The sequence below is a fragment of the Tursiops truncatus genome, chromosome 8 (genome assembly GCF_011762595.2).
Source record: "Tursiops truncatus isolate mTurTru1 chromosome 8, mTurTru1.mat.Y, whole genome shotgun sequence".
Taxonomy (NCBI): domain Eukaryota; kingdom Metazoa; phylum Chordata; class Mammalia; order Artiodactyla; family Delphinidae; genus Tursiops; species Tursiops truncatus.
In genome coordinates, this window is record NC_047041.1 from 31323063 (window position 1) to 31346549 (window position 23487).

General features: G+C 36.5%; 1 protein-coding gene across 1 annotated transcript in view; it reads right to left on the reverse strand.

Moving 5' to 3' along the window:
- CFAP300 (cilia and flagella associated protein 300) overlaps positions 1-23487 on the reverse strand; it is a 28653-nt gene continuing 5166 nt past the window's right edge. The window contains exons 3-7 of the mRNA XM_004315492.4: positions 16645-16720; positions 11200-11366; positions 7531-7703; positions 1576-1642; positions 1-674 (exon numbers count right to left, since the gene is read on the reverse strand). Coding sequence (XP_004315540.2) covers positions 546-674; positions 1576-1642; positions 7531-7703; positions 11200-11366; positions 16645-16720 — 612 coding nt within the window. The 3' untranslated portion in view covers positions 1-545. The remainder of the gene's footprint in view (positions 675-1575; positions 1643-7530; positions 7704-11199; positions 11367-16644; positions 16721-23487) is intronic.

The window sequence follows — 23487 nt, forward strand, 5'->3', positions numbered from 1 at the left end:
ACATTATTTTTTTATTGAGGATTTTAAGTGGGACAAATGAATTAAAGGAATTGTTATGTTTTCCACAGCTCCAGAGATGTAAACCTTTATGCAGTGAAGAAACGCGACTAAGTGAAACTCAAATTTTAAAAGCTAATGATTCATATTAATGATCAGTGGTTAGAGATGTTTAGTTTTCTGTCACAATTTCAATCCAGAATTAATTTGGTTCTAAAATAAAATAAATGGAAAATTGAGGACTCACTTGAATCTTAACGCAACAAATATGAACTAGATTTTTAGTTCTTTGTAATTTTCTGTAAAAATTCCATAACTGTATTGGTGTAGATTATGCTAGGGATGAAATTTGGTTCCTGTGTTAGTATTCCAGATAAATTTAAAGAAAGGCATCTTGGTATTTGTTTTCTTTTGCTCTAAGCAGCTTCTTTACATTTTACTTGAATTAACTTGCAAAGTAAATGTTTATCCATAAATCAGTATTAAAATTAAAAACTGGTAAATAGGTAATAAAAAGTTATCTAAATATAGATAATCTGAAAAAAACATTAAGACATTTCCCCCACGCCATAACAGTGGTATAAAACATGAACATGACGCATGATAGGATCCACAATAAAGTAAGAAAATGTTTGTTCGTGACTCTTTGTTGAAGGGTAGCACATACCAACAGAATCCTGAAAAAGATAAACCCAAATTATTTAGTATACAACTACATTTAAATAATAATCAACATATTTAGCTATTATATATTTTGTGGTAAAATGTCATGAAACATATATCAAATCTTTGACAATAAATTGGCAGTTAACTACTATTTTAAAATATTTGTGGGCAGCACAGTCTACTTACTATGCTAACAATACATATGTACTATGCAAACATGCATAATTCTTGACCTTAAGGAATTTATAGTCCAAAGTAAATTCTATCTTTGAAAAAAGTCCTAATATTGCAAAAATTTATTTTGCATTTTTCCTCTATCTTTGCTTTTTTCAGAACATGGTCTATACATACTATGCGGGCTGGGACTATGTTTCTTTTGTTTATCACTGGGCTCTAGTCCCGCACAGTAGCTGATACACAGTAGGTATTCAAAAGATAATTGTTAAATGATTGAATACAGATACTTAGGAACTGCTTCATATGTATTAACAATCTTTTGTGTGATACTAAAATTCAAGTATCAGATTCTGTGATATAAAGACATTTATGTCATTCTTACTTATTTGCCCCCAAATTATCATTTGACAGGCTAAAGAACTGTGTTCTACCTCATCAGAGCCACAGATTTAGCTCTAAAATAAGAAAGAACTATTATTAGACATGGATAACAGAAAAGAAGCTGGGGAAAAATGTTCATACTTTCTCCAAATAAAAGCATACCTTATCAACTTTTAATTTTAACAGAAAACTATTTAGTTTATGTTAACTATGTTCTGTATATACAGGTATATGTTCTGTTAGCTATTCCTCTCTGAGGTTTAACATCATCCTAGTTGCTATCTCCAGTTATTACAATCCTCTTAATAACAAATAATTAGATGGGTTGGTTGCACATTTCCCCTCAACACTTACATATGCTGTAACTTTAAAGACAGAAGAGGTAATTTGTATTTTCTTGGTTTGAGGATTCTTTCGAACACTAAAATAGGGAGGAAAAGGGAACATTTTAAAATATAACAAGCACTGGCATAATACATTTAAGATGTTGATCCCTTTTAGTATTCAGGTGTTCTTATCCATATATAACATGGAAATACAGAATATCCAATTAAGTAGTTTGAAAAGAATGGCATCTGTGGTTTCATCAAAGGATAGGGCAACGTTAACTGAATTGAAATTGCAAAAAATTGAATTTTACAGTTAGAGGGTTTGAGGTCAATTTGAGACTCAGATGATGAAAAGACTCCTAGGCCAGAGACAATTACTGGAAAAACGAGAATTGGTTAAAGTCAGACTGAAGTGTAAACAGCCGTAAGGGGTAGATAAAAACATACTAAACTTGAAGAATTAAACAGGCTGAACATAAATGACAGTTCTGCCACTGATTTGTTATTTCACTTTAGGCAAGATTAACCTTTCTGAACCTCAACTTTCTCATATGCAGACTGGGTAGGATATGGTTCCCTTTAGGATTATATGAGAATTAGGTGGAGTAATGTATATGAAAACTATTTATTAAATTATTTATTACTAAATTATATTCTATTAAAATCACTTTCTCTCATAGCTCTCTTTCAGTTACTCTCCCTACAAAAGATAATCTGTAGCAATATATAGTGAGGAAGCAAACTGAGGATTGAGGAAATAAGCTACAGATATATATTTATACATTAATTCATATATAAATATATGCACATATTTATAATGCTTTACAATTTGCAAAATACCTTTATATACTTTACTGAGGAAGCAAACTGAGGATTGAGGAAATAAGCTGAGGAAGCAAACTGAGGATTGAGGAAATAAGCTACAGATATATATTTATACATTAATTCATATATAAATATATGCACATATTTATAATGCTTTACAATTTGCAAAATACCTTTATATACTTTACCTCATGTAAATATCACACAACTCAGTGAGGTAGGCATTATTTTGCCAATTTTACAGATAATAGAAATAGAGCAGTTAAATGATACATTTCAGACATTCCAACTAAAAGTGGTATGTCTGGGAATAGAATTTAGGTGATATAGAGTCCAGTTTTCTTTCCCTACACCTCACCTGTTTATCTTATACCTACTCTAAATTCATATACATCAAAGGTATTGTCCATGTGTTACATGTGAAGGTTAAATTTAAAGGAAGATATCCCTCTTCTTCACTTTATCAGGTAAAAGTACTTCTTTCCCTTCACTACATATGTAAAGAAATGGGGAGAAAGAGAGAGGAGGAGGAAGAAGGGGGACTCTGTGGGAGGGTGTGCATGCATGTGTGTTTGAGCTTGTGCACCTGTTAGAGATGACCAGATGCAAGCCATTTCAGGGTTTAGGGTTCAAGATTCTTAGGCAGTTTTCATCTTTAAAACATTTCATTCAAATTTAAACCCAGGAATCATGCAATTAAATTGATTTCCATATATTTCTATAACATAAGTTGAGGTCATTTTCTTTTATTTCTCTAATGTGTAAGATACACTGCTGGAAAGTTGGAGACTACATTTAAAATTTCATGCTTATCTGAGAGAAGACTATCACCACTACATATAAAACGTTTGCATACACCTGTATGACCACCCAGATCAAAATACAGAACATATCTATGGTTATATCTAATTTTAAATACTGATCTGGAGGTGGTTATATGGGTGTAAACATATATAAAAATTCACTGAACTTATGTACACTACGATTTGTTCAGTTTACTGTATGTAAATTACTCCTCAGTTTAAAAAAAAAGAGCCCCTGTAAAAGTTTGTGCTTATCAAATAAACTTAGAGGAAATTTAGTATTTGATACTTCACATAGTAATCACTTAACACATACAAACACATACCATAGGTGTATTATTTTTAAAAAGAAACTACATTTGTACATTATTAGGAGTTGGTTCCTAATGGAAATAAATCATATTATTCCATTTTATTACTGCTGATCCTGTATTACTGTTACTTTAAAATATCTCTAAGACAATTTGTCTAGTTTTTTATAGGTCAAGCAAAGTATATTATCACCTGTCCTATATCTCATAAGAAAAAAAGAAAAGGAAATGTGAAGTGATATTATTTGTGCCCTAGGGTGTTCTACTAATAATTGCATTATAACAGATTTTTGGCAGTCACTAATTCACTCTTCAGGTAACCATAATTTTTAAGGATGCTGGAACATAATTTCCATGTAGTGCTTTTAAAAAGTATGATTGTATTAATGGTTTAGAAATAGTGTAATGATTGGTTTCTTATCAATATCATTTGTGCTAATTTCTGAGCATCAGTCCCATACTGACTCTAAACGTTATGGTGTACAGACCATTCTAACTAACTCTGCTCATTTTAAGACACAAGGGCCCCACCGTTTAATTAGCATCTGAAGGGCATAATCTAAGACTCTCAGTTCAAATCATAAAATCTGGGGCAGATATGTATTTTGGAGAACGTCTCCTAAAACTTTGGCAAAAGCATGTGTTTAATGTCTAAAGTAGGAAAGACACAGGCACCATTAGTAACTATAGAATTATTTTTGAGATGCAATGAAACAATTGATCATTTGCTCTCCAAGAAAATGGTTTTGAAGTATTGCCTATGCGATTTAAAGGGACCATAATCCTTGAAAATAAGGCATTTTCCAAAACCTTTAAAAGATGTCTTTTATAGGACTTGTAATAATGGATGAGGGAGAAAATATCTTAAGAATGTTTTTACCTTTTTGTTTGAGTCAGAGACCCCTAAAATCAGGCTCTGTAATGTGCCCTCAATATCTACAAACATAAGGGATGGACTTCTTTGCTAGAATGAATCAGGGACAATGTTTATCTGCAAGTGCAGGTTAGATAATGTAAGGTAGCTACTGCATGTTTAATTAGAAAGATAGCAAACATTTTTCTAAAGCATGTAAAAACACCTAAAACTCAAGTAAAGGAACAGGAAAAAACATCCGTCTTGGTTAAGTTAGCTTGTACGAATGACTTGATTAGATACATGGCTCAGAATTCTGAGAAATTACTGATGATACTTCAAGTTCCACTTGTGCTTCCTCTACTTATACACCCCTTGATAAATGGTATGTTGAACCAACCTGTATCTTTACCTTAACCAACTGACACAGCATCTGACCCAAATCAGCACGACTAATATTAGAAAAGCCCCATGTAGTGCATATGATAAGCAAACCAACATAGCTCCTAAGGGATTTTGAGGTCATTTAACGCATTCAGTTGCTTTGTGTTGGCACCTAAGCCATCTCAAGCAAATATTTATTCTAATAATTTTCTACTGAAGTTGCTTTGGGAAGACAATTTCACATCCTCTCCTCATTCAGCAAGGAAATTCATAAGCATGCTTAACTTGGATCATTGAGAGAAATATTTAATGGGTCTCAGAGAAAAGTAATGCTATAACTGGGCTGGTCTCCTTCCCAGTCTCCCCTAGAATGACAGACTTGTGATGCATCGTCCCTGAATTGGGAAAAGACTGCCCCTCTCTTTGCTGGCCCTTGTGGACTTGACTCCATCAAGACGTCCCTGATTGCTCACACCCACACTGACAATTTTTTCTTTTGAACTTCCGGGGTTTTTATTACAGTATAAAGAGCTGTAAATATTTGCCTATAATAACTGAACATTTGATTATATAAAAAAATGTTTACTTATAAAATATTTTAAACAATTACTTTACTATTATTTACTATGTTAACTTGTAATTTCCTTAAGGTCAGAGACTGCCTGATGCCTCCTCTTGCACTCTTTAGTGCTTGGTCGAGTTCAGTGCCCAATGTTAACACTTGCTGGTTGCCTGATTAAGTGATTCCATGGACACAATTCTTATCCTTTCTGTAAGATGTCATGAATTTTGGATACTCATTTTATGAGTGGTCATACTCTTTGAGTCATACTTTTTCTTAGCACCCAAAAAGTATAGAAGAGTATCACAAGTGAGAATTCAGGGAAGGGAATGTTGGAAAAAATAGCAGTTTCTTCAATGTTTAGGTTCTAAAGTTATTTCTATTTCAAATATCTCTAATAGAATCTCTTCCTCTACAGCACATGGTAGTGAGGAATTCCACAGGTTCATGTGGTTGATGAGGTACAACACTGTGGTGGCTGTGGTGTGTGTGTTTGTGTGTGTGTGTGGGGTGTGTGTGTGTGTGGTGTGTGTGTGTGTGTTTAGGGTACACCGAGGAGTATCTAGCAGGAGTGCTAGAAGCAGTCTTGTAAGTTTTCATGAGCTGCAAATGATAAGAACAGAATATGTTTGATGTAGGTATGTGCATGTTATTTCTGAAATTCTGTTTCTATAATTTCTCTTCCAACAATCTTTATGTATTGACACAATAACTTTTTCATAAATATCAGAGACAGATTATAGAAATACTTTTCTGTTTTTAAAACTATATCAAAAATAAACTCAGTAGAATAACTGAATCATGCAGTTTGTTGTATAGCTGTATGACACATGTAATGGATATGAGAATTGAGGTGTTGAGGATAAGTAAAGTAACAATCAAGAGTTTGATGAGAGGGGCTTCCCTGGTGGTGCAGTGGTTGAGGGTCCGCCTGCCGATGCAGGGGACATGGGTTCATGCCCCGGTCTGGGAGGATCACACATGCCGCAGAGCGGCTGGGCCTGTGAGCCATGGCCACTGAGCCTGCACGTCCGGAGCCTGTGCTCCGCAACGGGAGAGGTCACAACAGTGAGAGGCCCGTGTAGCGCAAAAAAGAAAAAAAAAAAAAAAAAGAGTTTGATGAGAATCTAATTCTGTTGTTTTCCTATTAAAGTAAAATTGTGGGGCTTCCCTGATGGCACAGCGGTTAAGAATCCGCCTGCCAATGCAGGGGACACAGGTTCAAGCCCTGGTCCAGGAAGATCCCACATGCTGCGGAGCAACTAAGCCCATGAGCCACAACTACTGAGCCTGCGCTCTAGAGCACGCGAGCCACGACTACTGAGCCTGCGTGCCGCAACTACTGAAGCCTACGCACCTAGAGCCCGTGCTCCGCAACAAGAGAAGCTACCGCAATGAGAAGCCCGTGCACTGCAACAAAGAGTAGCCCCCAGTTGCTGCAACTAGAGAAAGCCTGCACGCAGCAACGAAGACTCAACGCAGCCAAGAATAAAATAAATAAATAAACAAACAAATAAATAAATAAATAAATAAATATTTTTAAAAAAGTAAAATTGTGTAACTAAACTCTGGGAACTTTTGCTTTTACTTGTTCCTATCCCCTTTGCCTATAAAGATGATCCAATATCTTCATCATTGAAAAACCCAACTAAAGAATGTTCACTCCAGTTAAAATAAAAGCATATATAAAAGATTTGTAAAGTCTTTATCCTCACTTGGTCTTCAAAAAGGAAAAAAAAAAAAAGCCCTAGTGGAATACCTAAAACAAATTTAGGATTAATTTTGAAAAGATTAACACTTAGGTGAAAATTCTTCTACCTCTTTAGAACAAAGGTAATAATTTTTTTTACTATTATATTCATCAATATTAGTCAAGCAAGTTCAAACACCCTGAGGGAGCTCATGTCCCCTTGAGATTTAAAAGAAGGCCTAGGGATAAAAGGGAGACCTGGAAGAAGGCAGTTGCTAGTAAGGGATGGAGTGGGTGACAGGTCTGGATGAGAAAACAAGGGCAAGAGGCAGCTGAGAGGACTGAGGACTAAAATAGGGTCAGGGAAATCTAGAAATTTTGTAGCCTGGAAGAGAATAAGGAGGCTCTGACGAGGGGGTCAGGGTGGCACTATTTTTACTCACTTTGGTTGTTAATAGATCCACAAATAGTTGCTGGGTAATCCTACCAGAGTTAAATAAATAATTTGCTCTATTAACCAGAGATTTACATATTGTAATCAAGCAACATTACCTCACTAGATCCTTATAGATAAGTTTTGTTGTTTCCAGATATGGATTAAGTACATCTTCATATTGACAAAGGGCTCCACCAAGGCAAAGATGTTTGAAAAGACAAAACAGGAACTCTTCTCTATCTGGTTGGCTGAATACTTCATATTTTTCTGAGTCTTCCACTAGCAAAACCTATGTAAGATGATAAAATTCATCTCAATGTAACATAATTTGAGGTTCTAATTTTTATGTTTTCAAAAGTTCCAGTTTATATGTTTAAAAGTAATTTTAGACCTATTTTCAGAAGCAATCCTGAAGCAATGGAGAAAATGATCTGCGAGACCTGTGCTTATTGTCCCTCCATTCTATCATTTTATCAGGTACAGACAGTGAAAGGAATAAATCTAAACATAAGCCTTCTCTTCTGCTTTCTTTGTTCTAGTTTATATCTTTAGTAATTGTTTCAGTGCTACTGAAATTTTAGAGTTGAGTCACTGTGAATCTCATTTGGAAACAATGGGAGTATAAATAAATGGAGAAACTTCTCCATCCCATAAGGTCCATAGTCTTTGCTTCCATCAAGAGGTTAAACACAAATGGTCATTTTCTAAGCCCTTTCATAGTGTTTGGATTACTATTTTCCTTATGCCCACAGTTACACCATTTTGAACTATTCCGGTAGCTGGAGCCTCATAATCACCTCTTCTTCTGTTCTCCTCTAATAATATCACCTTACACATCACCAAGCTACATGGATGCTTGCTCTCTTGACACCTTGCTACCTCTTTCAGAAAATAGTTTGACTAGGTCTGATGTGGGGGATTTTCTTACACCATTGGGCATTACAGACAATTGCTTAATTTGTTGACTGTAGTGGACATGAACAGGTGATGAATGTATACTACAAAATATATTCCTTTTATTGAATTGCTTATAGCCCATTTACTTGAAAAAAGAATGTGAAATAGCTAATAATAAAATATGGATACAGTAAGATAAAAATAATAAAAGACAAGAGAATGTAACCAAGATATAAAGTGGGAAGAGAAAATAAAAACACATAAGGAACTCTACATGGAGAAAAGCTTTAAAAATTGTGCATGACATTTAACATTACCATACACTTAACACAAACATAAATACACATAAGAAACTCTAGATGGAAAAAAGCTATAAAAATTGTGCATAACACTTAATGCTATCACATAGGTAAAGGAAGGATATATGAGTCATATAACAATCACTGTCTAGCAGTAAGAAGTACACTGTTTATTAGGAAAATTGATTAAACTTCACATTTTATTTACCTCAATCTCAAATGAAAATCATTACAAGGTCATTATATAAGAGGCATTAAAAAGCAATAAACTCTATGGTGTTGTCTATATGTAGTTTACTTATAATGACTTGATGAAAGCTGAAGTTATATGTAGTAAAATGTAAGAGGAAGTGGTCCACAGTTTATTGCTCTCTGTGTGCCACATATAAGACCTGTAACATCTCCTCTCCCTCCCTCCCTCTCTCTCTATAAGGAAATAATGTGATATTAAAACCCAAGTTTGCAGCCACCTAAAGATTTGGCTTAATACAAGGGTGACAAAAGCCCTTAGGGATGAATAGTTTACACATTCCTTACACAAGGACTCATATATTGAATTGATTAGGCTGTGCAATTAAAAAATTATAATTAAAAACATTTTTGGAGTGAATGTTAAAAACAATAGCATTTTATGTCTGATCTCCCTCTCTATTCACATACAGATCTGTTTAGTTGTGTAGCCCTCAGAGAGGAGATAGGCAATGGTTAATGAGTCCAACTTCTGAGCGGTGGTCAGGAAGGAGGCTATTATCAGAACTTAATTACACAGTGTGCCAACAGAATCTGTGTTGCTACACAATGGGAGGGCCCTTTCTAGTTCAGGCTAAAGCTAAAAGTTATTTATATTTTTTTCAGCCGGAAAGCAACCAAGTTAAAGCCCGCTCTGTTGCCACAGAGCGGCAAAGAACACAAGAGCAAAACATACAGGCAATCAGCAAAAAACACCGAGCCCCGGCCCTTCCTGAATAGAGGTGCTACTCATGGCAATAAATAAGCGGGAGGCAGTTTTGCAGGGTATTCTGGTGAAGAGCAAACCCTCCTTTTATTTTTATTTTTTGGCCGCGCCGCATCCTAGTTCCCCAACCAGGAATCGAAGTCGTGCCCCCTGCATTGGAAGCACGGAGTCTCAACCACCGGACAGCCAGGGAAGTCGCACAAATCCTCCTTTTAAAACGTCATCGCTGGGCTTCCCTGGTGGCGCAGTGGTTGAGAGTTTGTCTGCCGCTGCAGGGGACACGGGTTCGTGCCCCCTTCCAGGAAGATCCCACATTCCGCGGAGCGGCTGGGCCCGTGAGCCATGGCCGCTGAGCCTGCGCGTCCGGAGCCTGCGCGTCCGGAGCCTGTGCTCCGCAATGGGAGAGGCCACAACAGTGAGAGGCCCGCGTAACGCAAACAAACAAACAAACAAACAAACCTCATTGCTGAGGCTCTCTCTGTAGAAGTGATGGTGTAGGAGTGAGTCCTTTTAGGTACTTAGTGAAGATCAATGTATGGACTGGCTGGATGCTCCCTCGTCCCCTACAGACAAGATTCCTGTGTCCAGAACGATATATCAGTAGCCTCCCTGTTTCATTTCTATCTGCATTTGTAATACATTAGACTTGTACATCTTCCTTCTCTCTTAATGTATAATAATAATAATAATAGTAATTAGTAGTAGTTCATATTATTGAAATCTTACTAAGTGCTGAGTATTCTGTAAAGCACTTTAAATGCATTATGTCACATAATTCTTACATTATTCCTATTTCATACATGAAGAAACTGAAGATTAGAGAGGTTAAGTATGACAGTTATTAAAGTGACAGAGCCTAGATTTGAACCTACATCTATTTGATAGCCCTAATTTTTGACCGTTTTGTAAATACTCTTTCTCATCAATTAAAATAATAATAATGATGATATTTCATTTTAACAGCATTTCATAAAATGCTTTCTCAACAATTTTAGGAAGAAGGTAGAATGGGCATTTTAATTTCCATATTGTACAGATAAGATCTTGAGGCTCAAGATATTGAATGACTTGCCTAAGGTTATTATTATCTTGTAAATAATAAATCAGGAATTAGGAAAATAATCCATGTCTTCTGATGCCAAGTTCAGTATGCCTCTCATTAAAACAAAAGTTAACTTAGTTAATCAAATGCCTTTTTGATCTCAGCAATGAGATTAAAAGATTATTTCCCTCCAGGGATGTTTTTAAATATTCATTTGATATGTTAAGAGAAAATATTGAAGAAAAATAGTCATCAATTAAATCGGCCAGAGTTTCTTGACCTCAGCACTACATTTTGGGCCAGATAACTTTGCTGTAGGGACTGTCCTGTGCATGGCATGATGCTTAGCAGCATCCCTGGCCTCTACCCATTAGATGTCAGTAGAAGCCCACTGAGAACTAATGAAATACACACATAATCAAGTTGGTAAGAAAAGTGCCATCCAAGAAGAAACCTACCCGGGTAATGATTATGACTGATCATTATTCATTGATAAGAGGTAATTTATGGGTTTCAGGCAGGCAAAAGTTTTTGACATTAAGCATTTCCTGAAATGAAATTCTATTGTGAAAATTTTAAATTCTGTACTTACTTTTCGTAATTCATCAGAAATAAGGAAGGGATCACAAAAAGAATCTAAACATTTAACAATATGTCCATTCTCTCGTACAATATCTTCATCATATAACGGATTAAAAAATGACATTGAAAGCTGTGTGCAAGGAACGTTTATAGCTTCAATTTTTTTCACTTCAGTTCCTGAATAAAGAGATATAAAAATTAATTTAGTACTCTCAATTATTGCCAAAACAAATATCACTCTGCAGAGATTCTAAGAAGTAATCAAATACAACGTATGTTTTGATATATTTAAAAGACACATTAGTTTAGGGATTTTATTAAATTCTTATTTTGCAGGTTGTTTATTTTTATTAATTATTAAAAGTTGATAACAAAATTTTACCATTTCAGGCCTAGATGAAGGATATGTAAATTAAAAAATACTTGAAAATGAAATATTTATTGTGTAGTAGGAGGTTCTTAGATCAGTTTTAATGTATATATCAGAATTGCCTATAAAACATAGAAATTGCTTCATATGATTTTGGATTTGTATTATGCTTAATAATTCATATTACAAAAATTTTAATTAACATAAGTAAGGATGTTTCTAAAGTCACTGAGGGTATTTTGAAAATGTTTCTCTCCATTTAAAAATTTCTCCCTTGTGATCTCACTTATAGTGTTTATTACAAAAAAAAGGTTTTCCAAATCAAGGTAAATTTCAAACCAGGCCCTAATCAAGTTATTACAAGTGTTAGAGAAATTTGAAATCATGGTGTTCTGTCTATTTTTCTCTTGTAGCTCTAGTTCTTCCCATTTCCACACCAACACCCCCCCCCCCATTTATTTCCTGAATGTGTCTTTCAGGAATGGATTTTCTGTTACTAGAGGTTCTATTAAATTGCAAAAAGACATAAAGATTAAGGTGAATACTTTTATTATTGCCTCAGTGAGTCACTCAATCGGTTTCTCTCCTTTATGCACCTAGATACGCACACGCACTCACTCAGATATAAAGGGGTGGAGTTCTCCTTGTTCAAAGTTCTAGGACGATTGCAGACTTAGATATGGTGTGTCCTCTCCCCAATATATTTGCTGGATCTCTGACCTGAGAAGCAATTTGAGCTTGAGAAGAGTAATGTTGGTGATTATTTGCACTTCCTTCCTCTGGCTGTCCACCCAGAGTCTTGCTAGGACCTGTCGCTCTCATTCTGATCCTGAGCTGGGCTAGTGTGGAGGCAAGAAGAATGCCTGGAGCCAAGAACTGTGCATGCCTCAGTTATTGCAAAAGATATGCTGCTAAGAAAAGCTCCTTTTGTTCTAGAAGCAAAATCCTTTGGAAGATTAAAGTAAAAAGAAGACCCTAGAAAATGACAGAGTAGGTCTGAGTAATATTGGAAGACCAAAGAACAAGAGCCGTATAAAGCCAGACAATTTTCAAAGATGGGTTGTTGGCCATAGGATGAGGGACTGACATTGGGCAACATGCCATTTTAATAAATCTACCCTAGGTCTGATTTGGGGAGTGGCAGGAGGGTGTGGATGGTGAGAGAAGGTAATTGAATTTAAACCACTTAATCTGAAACATAGAAACAGAACTTGCTGTGGACTGAATTGTGTCCCTCCAAAATTCATATGTTAAAGCCCTAACCCCCAAAGTGATGGTATTTTGAGATGGAGTCTCTGGGGAAGTAATTAGGGTTAGATGAGGTCATGGGTGGGTTTAGGAGGACCTCAACATATGAATTTTGAAGGGACACAATCCAGTCCACAGCCTTCTGCTCCTGGACCCCCAAATTCATGTCCTTCTCACATGAAAAATACATTGATTCTATCCCAACAGTCCCAAAAGTCTTAACTCATTCCAGCATCAACCCTAAAGTCTAAAGTCCAAAGTCTCATCTAAATATCATCTAAATCAGATATGGGTGAGAGTTGAGGTACAATTCATCCTGAGGCAAAATTCCTCTCCAGCTAAGAACCTGCAAAACAAGACAAGTTACATGCTTCCAAAATACAGTGGTGAGATAGGCATAGGATAGACGTTTACATTCCAAAAGGGAGAAATAGGAAAGAAGATAGGGGTGATGGTCCCAAGCAAGCCTAGAACTTGGCAAGGCAAATTCCATTAGACTTTAAGCCTCAAGAATAATCCTCTTTGGTTCAATGTTCTGCTTTCCATACCTACTGGGGCGGTTCTTCCTCCAAGGAAGTGTGCTGTTGAAACTGAGGGGGTGACCCTGATGATCTCTAAATTGCCTTCTCAGTCCTTCTCTTTTCTTGAAGAATAGCACATGCTTACAGTTGAGTGGCTCCATGGTCTGGGCCTGTAGGATCTAAAAAGTCTGATAGCCTTCATTTTGTCTCATTTTTTTCTGTCCCCTTTAGTTCAAGTTGGCAGTGTCTTTGCTGGTACAATCCCATCTCTATATCTGGCTTCTGCTGAAATGGCTGATTAAGCCAATAAGTTGCACCCATGATCTCTTTATCAAATGGTTGCTCAAGGACACGCTTAGTGTTCTCTTCAGAACAAGCTTTCTCATTTTCTGCAATATGGATATGCTGAGAATTTTCCAAATCTTCAAGTTCTGGTTCCATTCCGCTTAACAATTCCTTCTTCAATTCATCTCTCTCCTTCCATATTTTACTATAACCATTCAGGAGGAAACAAGCCACTCCATCAATACTTTGCTTAGAAATCTCCTCAGCAAATATTAATTTTACCACTTACAAGTTCTATTTTCCACAAAAGCACTAGAACACAGTTCAGCCAAGTTCTCTGCCATTTTATAACAAGGACTGCTTTCCTTCTAGTTTCGAATGCCATGTTCCTCATTTCCATCTGAGACCTCACCAGAATCAACCTTAACATCCATATTCTAGCATGCACCTCAAGACTCTTACAGACTATAACCATTACACAATTTCAATGCTACTTCCACATTTTTAGGTATTTTTACAGAAGCACTCCACTTGGTACCAAAATCTGTATTAGTCTGCTTGGGCTGCTATCACAAAATACTATAGACTGGGTAGTTTAAACAACAGACATTTATTTTTCCACAGTTCTATAGGGTGGGAAGTCTAGAATCAAGATGTCAGCTGATTTAGTTCCTGGTGAGGACTCTCTTCCTGGCTTGCAAATGGCTGCCTTCTAGCTGTGTCCACATGTGACAGACTCTTATAAGAACACTAATCCCATCATGAGGGCCTCTCAAGACCTTATCTAAACCTGAAATCTCCCAAAGACCTCATCTCCAAATACTGTCACATCAGGAGTTAAGGCTTCAATATAAGAATTTGGGAGGGGACACAATCCAGTGCATAGCACACACTCTCTGTTATGTAGAAATTTGGTTAAATTGTGTCTCCAGCATTTATAAGTTTTACAATGCATCACTAAGATCACACAGAAAGTTAAGAATGTATTGTTTTTTCCCCCTCAATACTAGCATTACAATACACTGGATAGCTCCTTTTTATTTAGTGTCCAAGTCGGTGCTTTTCTGGAAACCCCGTTAATGTGGAAGTGACAGAGGCAAGATGAGTTCTAGAGCCTGGATTTGAATCTCAACTCCACCTGGCCAGCTATGTAAAACTGCACAAGTTACTTAGCTCATGCCTCTGACCCCTCATTTTTGAAATAGGAACATACAATAATACCTCTCTCAGAGTTGTTTTGAGAATTAAAGGAGGTAAATGTGCATAATGCCCTTAGCTGAGCACATAGGAAGCACCCATTACACGTCAGCCAAAGAAGGGCAAAGTATGTCTAAAAGAAGGGGGCCGTGGCAGCTGGCTGAAAGGATATATCAGCACCAACAATTGGCAACGTAGGCAGTGTAGCCAGTAGTGAAGGAGATTCCATCATCATTCTCTTTAAACCTGGTTCACTTGCTTGAAAAATGTCTTTTCTCTCATTAAACAAAAGCTATTTCTTATGCTTATAAAGGCCGCTAGAGTAAAATTAGAGAGAAGATGACCGATATATGAGAAAAAGAAGAAAAGCAAATAGGAGGAGATTAAAAACAAGTTAATGGAAGAGTACAAGCAATCCACTAGAAACTTCTGTTCCTGAAATGGAGTGCTACCTCTTCTTCTATTTTTCAGAGTACTTCTAATTGGTTCTGTCAAGTACATGTGGAATTTTAGAACGTTTCTTTTTGCAGTGCCTTTTACAAAAATTAGAAAAAAGTCAGTGCTGTTTTGTGAAGTATGTACCAAAATGGGGGAAGGTAGAATGCCTATTTCAATGAACGTTATCTTTTGTAAATGAGTTTACTGAAGTTATTGTAAACATGGTTTGTAAACACTATGATACGTGACTCTGATTATTTCCTTTTGAAGATTTGGAAATGGTAAATATATTTGCTTAGGTACTCAGTTTAACTTTGTAAGTAGTCTGAAGATCACACTGTACTAACATTTTGTTCTATAAATTTTGCAGTGGTCTTTAGCCAAAATCAATAAAATTTGACCTACTAAGTCCAACATCATGAACTGTTTGTAAACTTGTGCTTGACTAATACTTCATGAAAAGTTATTTTTGTGTAAGGCCACTAGAGTTCCATGAAAATACGTTGTAAGAATTTACCAAAACAACCCCATCTAATTTAAAATCAACTTACATTTTCTTGAGCACATATTCACATTACCAACCAGATTCTTCTTCTAATTGGAATGATAACTTATTCTGTTAAGAGGGCTCAACCTAAATTTTCAAATACAGTGTTCACGTTTCTGTTTTCAAAATAGTTTTCTGTTAACTCTAATTTATTCCTTGACCTGAGAGTTATTTAAGAGATTTGAGTGTTATTAAGTGTTTAAATGTTTGGGTAATTTTCTTTAAAGATTTCTAGCTGTGTTTCAACGTACTATGAAAATATTATCTATATGAAGTTCTCCTTTTGAGAATTTAAGACTCTCTCCTCCATGATTTAATACATTATTTTTAAAGACTGTTCCATGGTGGCTGCCAGAAATTCATTCCCCTGACCCAGCTGAGATTTTGCCCACGCATCCGCACATCTGTGGAATCTTACCTGAGCTTTTCCCACTGGGTAGAATTGACCAATCCCTTCCTTTTGCTCCCATTGCTATGTTAGCACCTTTGATACACTATTGCACATATTTTAAAATATATCAGTGAGTTCCTTGAGTACACATTTTCTCTTACTCACCTTTATGTTCCCTGTATCTGTCAGAGTCCATGAAAGGTGCACAATAAATACTTTCCAAACAAATGTAAAGAGTGAAAAGTTGCTCTTAAGTGTTAAGCCAGGATAGCAGCAGTGCACTACCAGGAGAATGATGCAGGGCAGGCCTGGCACAGTTGATAATATTTGACTTTGATGTTGTCAACCAAATGAGTCATTATTCACAATTTATATTTTAATAATGAAAATTCCTGAGGTAAAATTTTGTTATAATAGTAAAATAGTAATCTGAAGAGATGAAAATAAATTTTGTTTACCTAATGTAATCCACTGTCCAGAAGAATCTGAAAGTAACTTCAAATTGGGAATAACATTTGGATCTTTAAAAAAAGCCTAAAATACAAATTTGAGGGGAACAAGTTAGATATATTATTATAAACAGTAATAAGAATTAACTTCCTAAATAACTATAGTAAAATCTCATTTAATTTAAATTGGGGAAGGATAATTTTAAATTGCTAAAATGTCTTAAGCAATAAATGTTTCATAAAGAAATGAAGTTCTGTTACCTTCAAGTTGGAACAGTATGAACAATACTGTTATGTCCAAGTAGATACCTTTGGGACTAATTTAATAAATAGAAAGTAATGATTTACAGTGAAAAGTAAGAGGTTATATAATGTTTGAAAATTTTGTTTTCTTTCAACCTTGTTCTCCCAATTAGCTGATGTAAGTAATCACTGCTTCCACTCTCCCCAACTAAATCTAAATCTAATTGTCAATTTAATTCTATCCAAGGGGCACATAGAAAAGTGATAAATTTCACTTCTTTTTAAAATTTTTTTAATATTTTTACACAGCAGGTTCTTATGAGTCATCCATTTTATACACATCAGTGTATACATGTCAGTCCAATTCTCCCAATTCATCACACCACCACCCCAAACCCCCACTGCTTTCCCCGCTTGGTGTCCATACGTTTGTTCTCTACATCTGTGTCTCTATTTCTGCCCTGCAAACCAGTTCATCTGTACCATTTTCTAAGTTCCACATATATGTGTTAATATATGATATTTGTTTTTCTCTTTCTGACTTACTTCACTCTGTATGACGGTCTCTAGATGCATCCACATCTCTACAAATGACCCAATTTCGTTCCTTTTCATGGCTGAGTAATATTCCATTGTATATATATACCACATCTTCTTTATCCATTCGTCTGTCAATAGGCATTTAGGTTGCTTCCATGACCTGACTATTGTAAATAGTGCTGCAATGAACATTGGGGAGCATGTGTCTTTTTGAATTATGGTTTTCTCTGGGTATATGCCCAGTAGTGGGATTGCTGGGTCATATGGTAATTCTATTTTTAGATTTTTAAGGAACCTTCATACTGTTCTCCATAGTGGCTGTATCAATTTACATTCCCACCAACAGTGCAAGAGGGTTCCCTTTTCTCCACACCTTCTCCAGCATTTGTTGTTTGTAGATTTTCTGATGATGCCCATTCTAACTGGTGTGAGGTGAGACCTCATTGTAGTTTTGATTTGCATTTCTCTAATAATTAATGATGTTGAGCAGCTTCTCATGTGCTTCTTGGTCATCTGTATATCTTCTTTGGAGAAATGTCTATTTAGGTCTTCTGCCCATTTTTGGATTGGGTTGTTTGTTTTTTTAATATTGAGTTGCATGAGCTGTTTCTATATTTTGGAGATTAATCCTTTGTCTGTTGATTTGTTTGCAAATATTTTCTCCCATTCTGAGGGTTGTCTTTTCGTCTTGTTTATGGTTTCCTTTACTGTGCAAAAGCTTTTAAGTTTCATTAGGTCCCATTTGTTTATTTTTGTTTTTATTTCCATTACTATAGGAGGTGGATCAAAAAAGATCTTGCTGTGATTTATGTCAAAGTGTGTTCTTCCTATGTTTTCCTCTAAGAGTTTTATAGTGTCCAGTCTTACATCTAGGTCTGTAATGCATTTTGAGTTTATCTTTGTGTATGGTGTTAGGGAGTATTCTAATTTCATTCTTTTACATGTAGCTGTCCAGTTTTCCCAGCACCACTTAAGTAAGTAATCACTGCTTCCACTCTCCCCAACTAAATCTAAATCTAAACGTAATTGTCAATTTAATTCTATCCAAGGGCACATAGAAAAGTGATAAATTTCACTTCTTAAAAAATGAAAACTTTCTGTATGGCAAAAGAAATAAAAGTAGCCAAGAGTTTTATTTCCAGGCACCAGCAGTTGACTCTGGCTGAAAAGATCTGAAGCGAAACTTATTAAAAGTATCTTAGGCAGTCTACTGCCTAATTATCAGGAGATGTAGAGAATCAGGTTAAGTGGGTTAAGTGCTGGGCCCTCAGAATAACACAAAATCATATGTAGAACTGCCCTGATGAGGAAACAGTCATCCTTGCTATAGTCCCATCAAGCACTAAAAAGAGCTACCATGATCCTTTCCTCACCAAGGCTACCGCTGTTCCAGGACTGCCCTAACTGAAAGCTGGATGCCTTTGCCACCACCTTTGCCATAAAAATTCAGGATTCTGTGTGTACCTCTTTCCTTAAGTTGCTCACTTTTCAAAAACTGGTTTTGCACTGATAAATCTGGTTGGTAGCCCTAGATCCCAGGTTTGTGCTCTGAGTGCAAAAGAGGCAAGTATTACACAGTGAAGGAAACCATCAACAAAATGAAAAGGCAACCTACTGAACAGGCAAAATATTTGCAAATCATATATCTGATAAGGGGTTAATATCCAAAGTACATAAGGAACTCATACAGCTCAATAACAACAACAAAACTCCTAAAAATCTGTTTAAAAAATGGGCAGAGAATCTGAATAGACATTTTCCAAAGAAGACAAACAGATGGTGAACAGGCACATGAAAAGATGCTCAACATTAATCATCAGGGAAATGCAAATCAAAACCACAATGAGGTATCACTTCACACCTGTTAGAATAGCTATCAACAAAAAGACAAGAAATAACAAGTGTTAGCAAGGATGTGAAGAAAAGGGAACCCTCATGCACTGTTGGTGGGAACGTGAATTTGTGCAGCTACTATGGAAAACAGTATGGAGGTTCCTCAAAAAATAAAAAAATAGAACTACCATATTATCCAGCAACTCCACTTCTGAGTATTTATCCAAAGAATACAAAACTCTAATTCAAAAAGCTATAGGGACTTCCCTGGCGGTCTAGTGGTTAAGACTTCACCTTCCAATGCAGGGGGTGTGGGTTCGATCTCTGGTCGGGGAACTAAGATACCACATGCCTCAGGGCCAAAAACCAAAACATAAAACAGAAGCAATATGGTAACAAATTCAATAAAGACTTTAAAAATGGTCCACATCAAAAAAGCTATATGCATCCCTATTTCATTGCAGCATTATTCACAATAGCCAAGATATGGAAACAACCTAAATGACCTAAATGTCCATAGGTGAACGAATGGATAAAGAAGTTGTGGTGTACACACACACACACACACACACACACACACACACACACACACACACAGGAATACTACTTAGTCATAAAAAAGAATGAAAACTTGCCATTTGCAACAACATAGATGGACCTTGAGGGTATTATGTTAAATGAAATGTCAGACAGAGAAAGACAAATACTCCATCGTTTCACTTATATGTAGAATCTAAAAAAACAGAACAAACCAAACCAAACAAATAGATACAGAAAGCACACTGGTTGTTGCCAGAGAGAAGGGCTGGGAGGTGAATGAAACGGGTGAAGGGGTTGAAGAGGTACAAACTTCCAGTTACAAAATAAGTAAGTTATAGGTATGTAATGGACAGCATGGTGACTATAATTAATAATACTGTACTGCATATATATATATATATATATATATATAAATATATATATATATATTTTTTTTTTTTTTTGATGGTACACGGGCCTCTCACTGTTGTGGCCTTTCCCATTGTGGAGCACAGGCTCCGGATGTGCAGGCTCAGCGGCCATGGCTCATGGGCCCAGCCACGCTGCGGCATGTGGGATCTTCCCGGACCGGGGCATGAACCCGTGTCCCCTGCATCGGCAGGCAGACTCTCAACCACTGCGCCACCAGGGAAGCCCTGTACTGCATATTTGAAAATTGCTAAGAGAATAAAATTTAAAAGTTCTCATCACAAGAAATTTTGTAACTCTGTATGGTGACAGATGATAACTAGACTTACTGTGGTGATCATTTCGCAGTACATACTAATATCAAATCATTATGTTGTATACCTGAAACTAATATAATATCATGTCAATTATACCTAAAAACAGGCAAGTGTTTTGGATTCCACTTCGGACTTCCTAAAAAATGAAAGGTGGAAATCACTCCAAATCACATGTATGTTCAAGAAGTGTTGGGCAGTCAGAAAACATAATGATGTCCATGATGAGTAGTAAAGAAAAAAAAAAAATAGATTGGGAGGAAATATTTGCAACAAATATGATTTAAAAGGTGGGGGAGGGGACTTCCCTGGTGGTGCAATGGTTAAGAATCCACCTGCCAATGCAGGGGACACGGGTTCAAACCCTGGTCCAGGAAGATCGCACATGCAGTGAAGCAACTCAGCCCGTGCGCCACAACTACTGAGCCTGCGCTCTAGAGCCCGCGAGCCACAACTACTGAGCCCACGTGCCACAACTACTGAAGCCTGCGTGCCTAGAGCCCGTGCTTTGCAACAAGAGAAACCACTGCAATGAGAAGCCAGCGCTCCACAACAAAGAGTAGCTCCTGCTTGCCACAACTAGAGAAAGCCCGTGCAGCAATGAAGACCCAACGCAGCCAAAAATAAATTAAAAAAAAAAAAAAAAAGGTGGGGGAGGATGACATCAATGGCTTAAAAAAAGCCCAATATTTATAAGAAAAACTGACAGCCTGATTTAAACATAGCCAAAGGCTACAAAAAGTCATGTAAAAATTACAAATAGCCAATAAACTTATGAAAAGATGCTCAACTTCAAGAGCAGTGAGAGAAATGAAAATAAAAACCAGAAAATATCATTTTTACTCATTATATTGGCAAGATTTTAAAAGACTAGTAACAGACTTCCCTGGTGGTCAAGTGGTTAAGACTCCGTGCTTCCACTGCAGGGGACACGGGTTTGATCCCTGGTTGGGGAACTAAGATCCCACATGCTGCACAGTGCAGCCAAAAAGATAAAAAAAATAAAAAGAGTTTTGGTCAGAGTACCAGAAGATACGCACTCTTACATACTGCTGGTGGAAGTGTGAATTTTTACCACCTTTGGGGAAGTATTGGATACTATCTTGAACTTTAAAAACATGTATAGCTTATGAGCCAAGAAATTCCTCTTTTATGTGTGTGTCATATAAAAATGAAACCACCAATAGATAAGATTTATGTGCAAGGAATTTTTTTAATAGTATTGTTTGTGGTGTCAAAACCTGGAAACTTCAGTGCCCATCAGTAGAATGACTGAATTAAATGGCTGAATAATAATAAAATAAAAGTGGTTGAACACAGTATATCTATGCTAGATGGTATGCAGTTATTGAAAAGAAAGTATTAGAATAGAATGTAAGCTCCATATCCTTTTTTTCTTATTCACTGCTATATCCCCAGGGCCTGGCATTTAGCAGTTACTCAATAAACGTTTACTGTATTGAATTTGAAGGAAAGCCGTAAGTATTTTGAGTAAAAAGAGTAGTTTAAAAGTAATATGTTTGAAAAAACAAAACAAAATAAAACCTCTATTTATATGAACATAAACAAAAGTATGGAAGTATATATACCAAACATTAACAAGTCACCTAAGAAGTGGTGGTTGTGTAGGCTTGTGGGAAGAGAGGGGTTGAGAGGGTTGGATTTGATAAAGATTGTTGACTCTTTGTTCTTTGTTGTTTAGATTGCTGCAGTAAATATTTATCTTATTCTGACACTCCCTTTAAGCTGTCACTCTCTTTTCCTAAATAGCTTTTTGAAAGAGGAGTCTATCTTGTTTCACTTCTCTGTCTACCAGTTATTCTTCTGTATCTGGCTCTTGCTCCCATCACTCAATTGAAAGTACACTTGACATCACAATTCCAAAAATCAAATGGACGCAGTCCCTGCTCTCATAGAGTTTACAGACTAAAAGGGAAGATATTAAGTAACACGCTATGAGTGTTATGAAGAAATGCAGGGTGCTATAATGCGAGTATGTAATAGGTAGATCTACTCTACTGGTTTTGGGAAGAAAGGTTAATGCAGAAAGAACATTTAGGTTTAGATCTAAAAGGTGAGTAGGAGTCAGCTGGGCAAAAGGTATACTGGTAAATTCTTAACAAATTCTTAAATACCCCTTCCTCCCAGCCAAAAGCCCTGATTTGTAGCACTTGCTGATTTCCAGGGTGGATTTCAAGTTGCCAAAAGCTTAACAACCAGCAAAGCTTCCTGAAAATTTAGCAGTTAGGCTGTCCTGAGCTGGTTCCAGCATGACACTGGCAAGACTATTTTTCAAGATGAAGAAAATGTCAAGTCTGTAAGGGGAGAATGGAAGGGGGACTTCCCACTGAAGACAAGTAATGAGGTTCAGTGTGACCAGAGTTGATGGGCTGATGGTCTGATGAGGTTGGGGAGTTAAATAGGACCTTGTAGGTCAAGTCAAAATTTTTTATCTTAATCTAATATTGATCTAGATTGATCAGTATTTTGAGCTTAAGGGCAGTTGGAAGACCCTGAAGAGATGTAAACAGAGGAAAGATGTGGTTAGAGTCATATTTTTAAAAGCTCATTCCTGCTGCAGTGTGGAGATGAATTGAGGGGATGTAAAGAGACTGATTAGGAGGCATGGTACTACTGTAATCCAGAAAGGTCTGATGTTCCCATGAGAATGCTATCATGTCAAAATGACAGCAAATGGGAGGGAGAGAAGTGGATGGATTCAATGAATATTTAGAAGAAGGGACAAAGGGAGAAGGAGGAATCAAAGATGACTCTTAGAATTTTTGCATGAATAATAAGGCAGAATGAATGTTGTTTAATGAGAGGCTAAAGTGGACAGGACCAGGTATGTGGGTGAAAATTAGTACATTCAACAAATATTTGTGAATGTCTACATTATGCCAAGCAAGACAAAGTCTCTGTTCTCATGTCTCCACATTCTAATGGTGGAGGTTAAAGGTAAACAATTTACAGG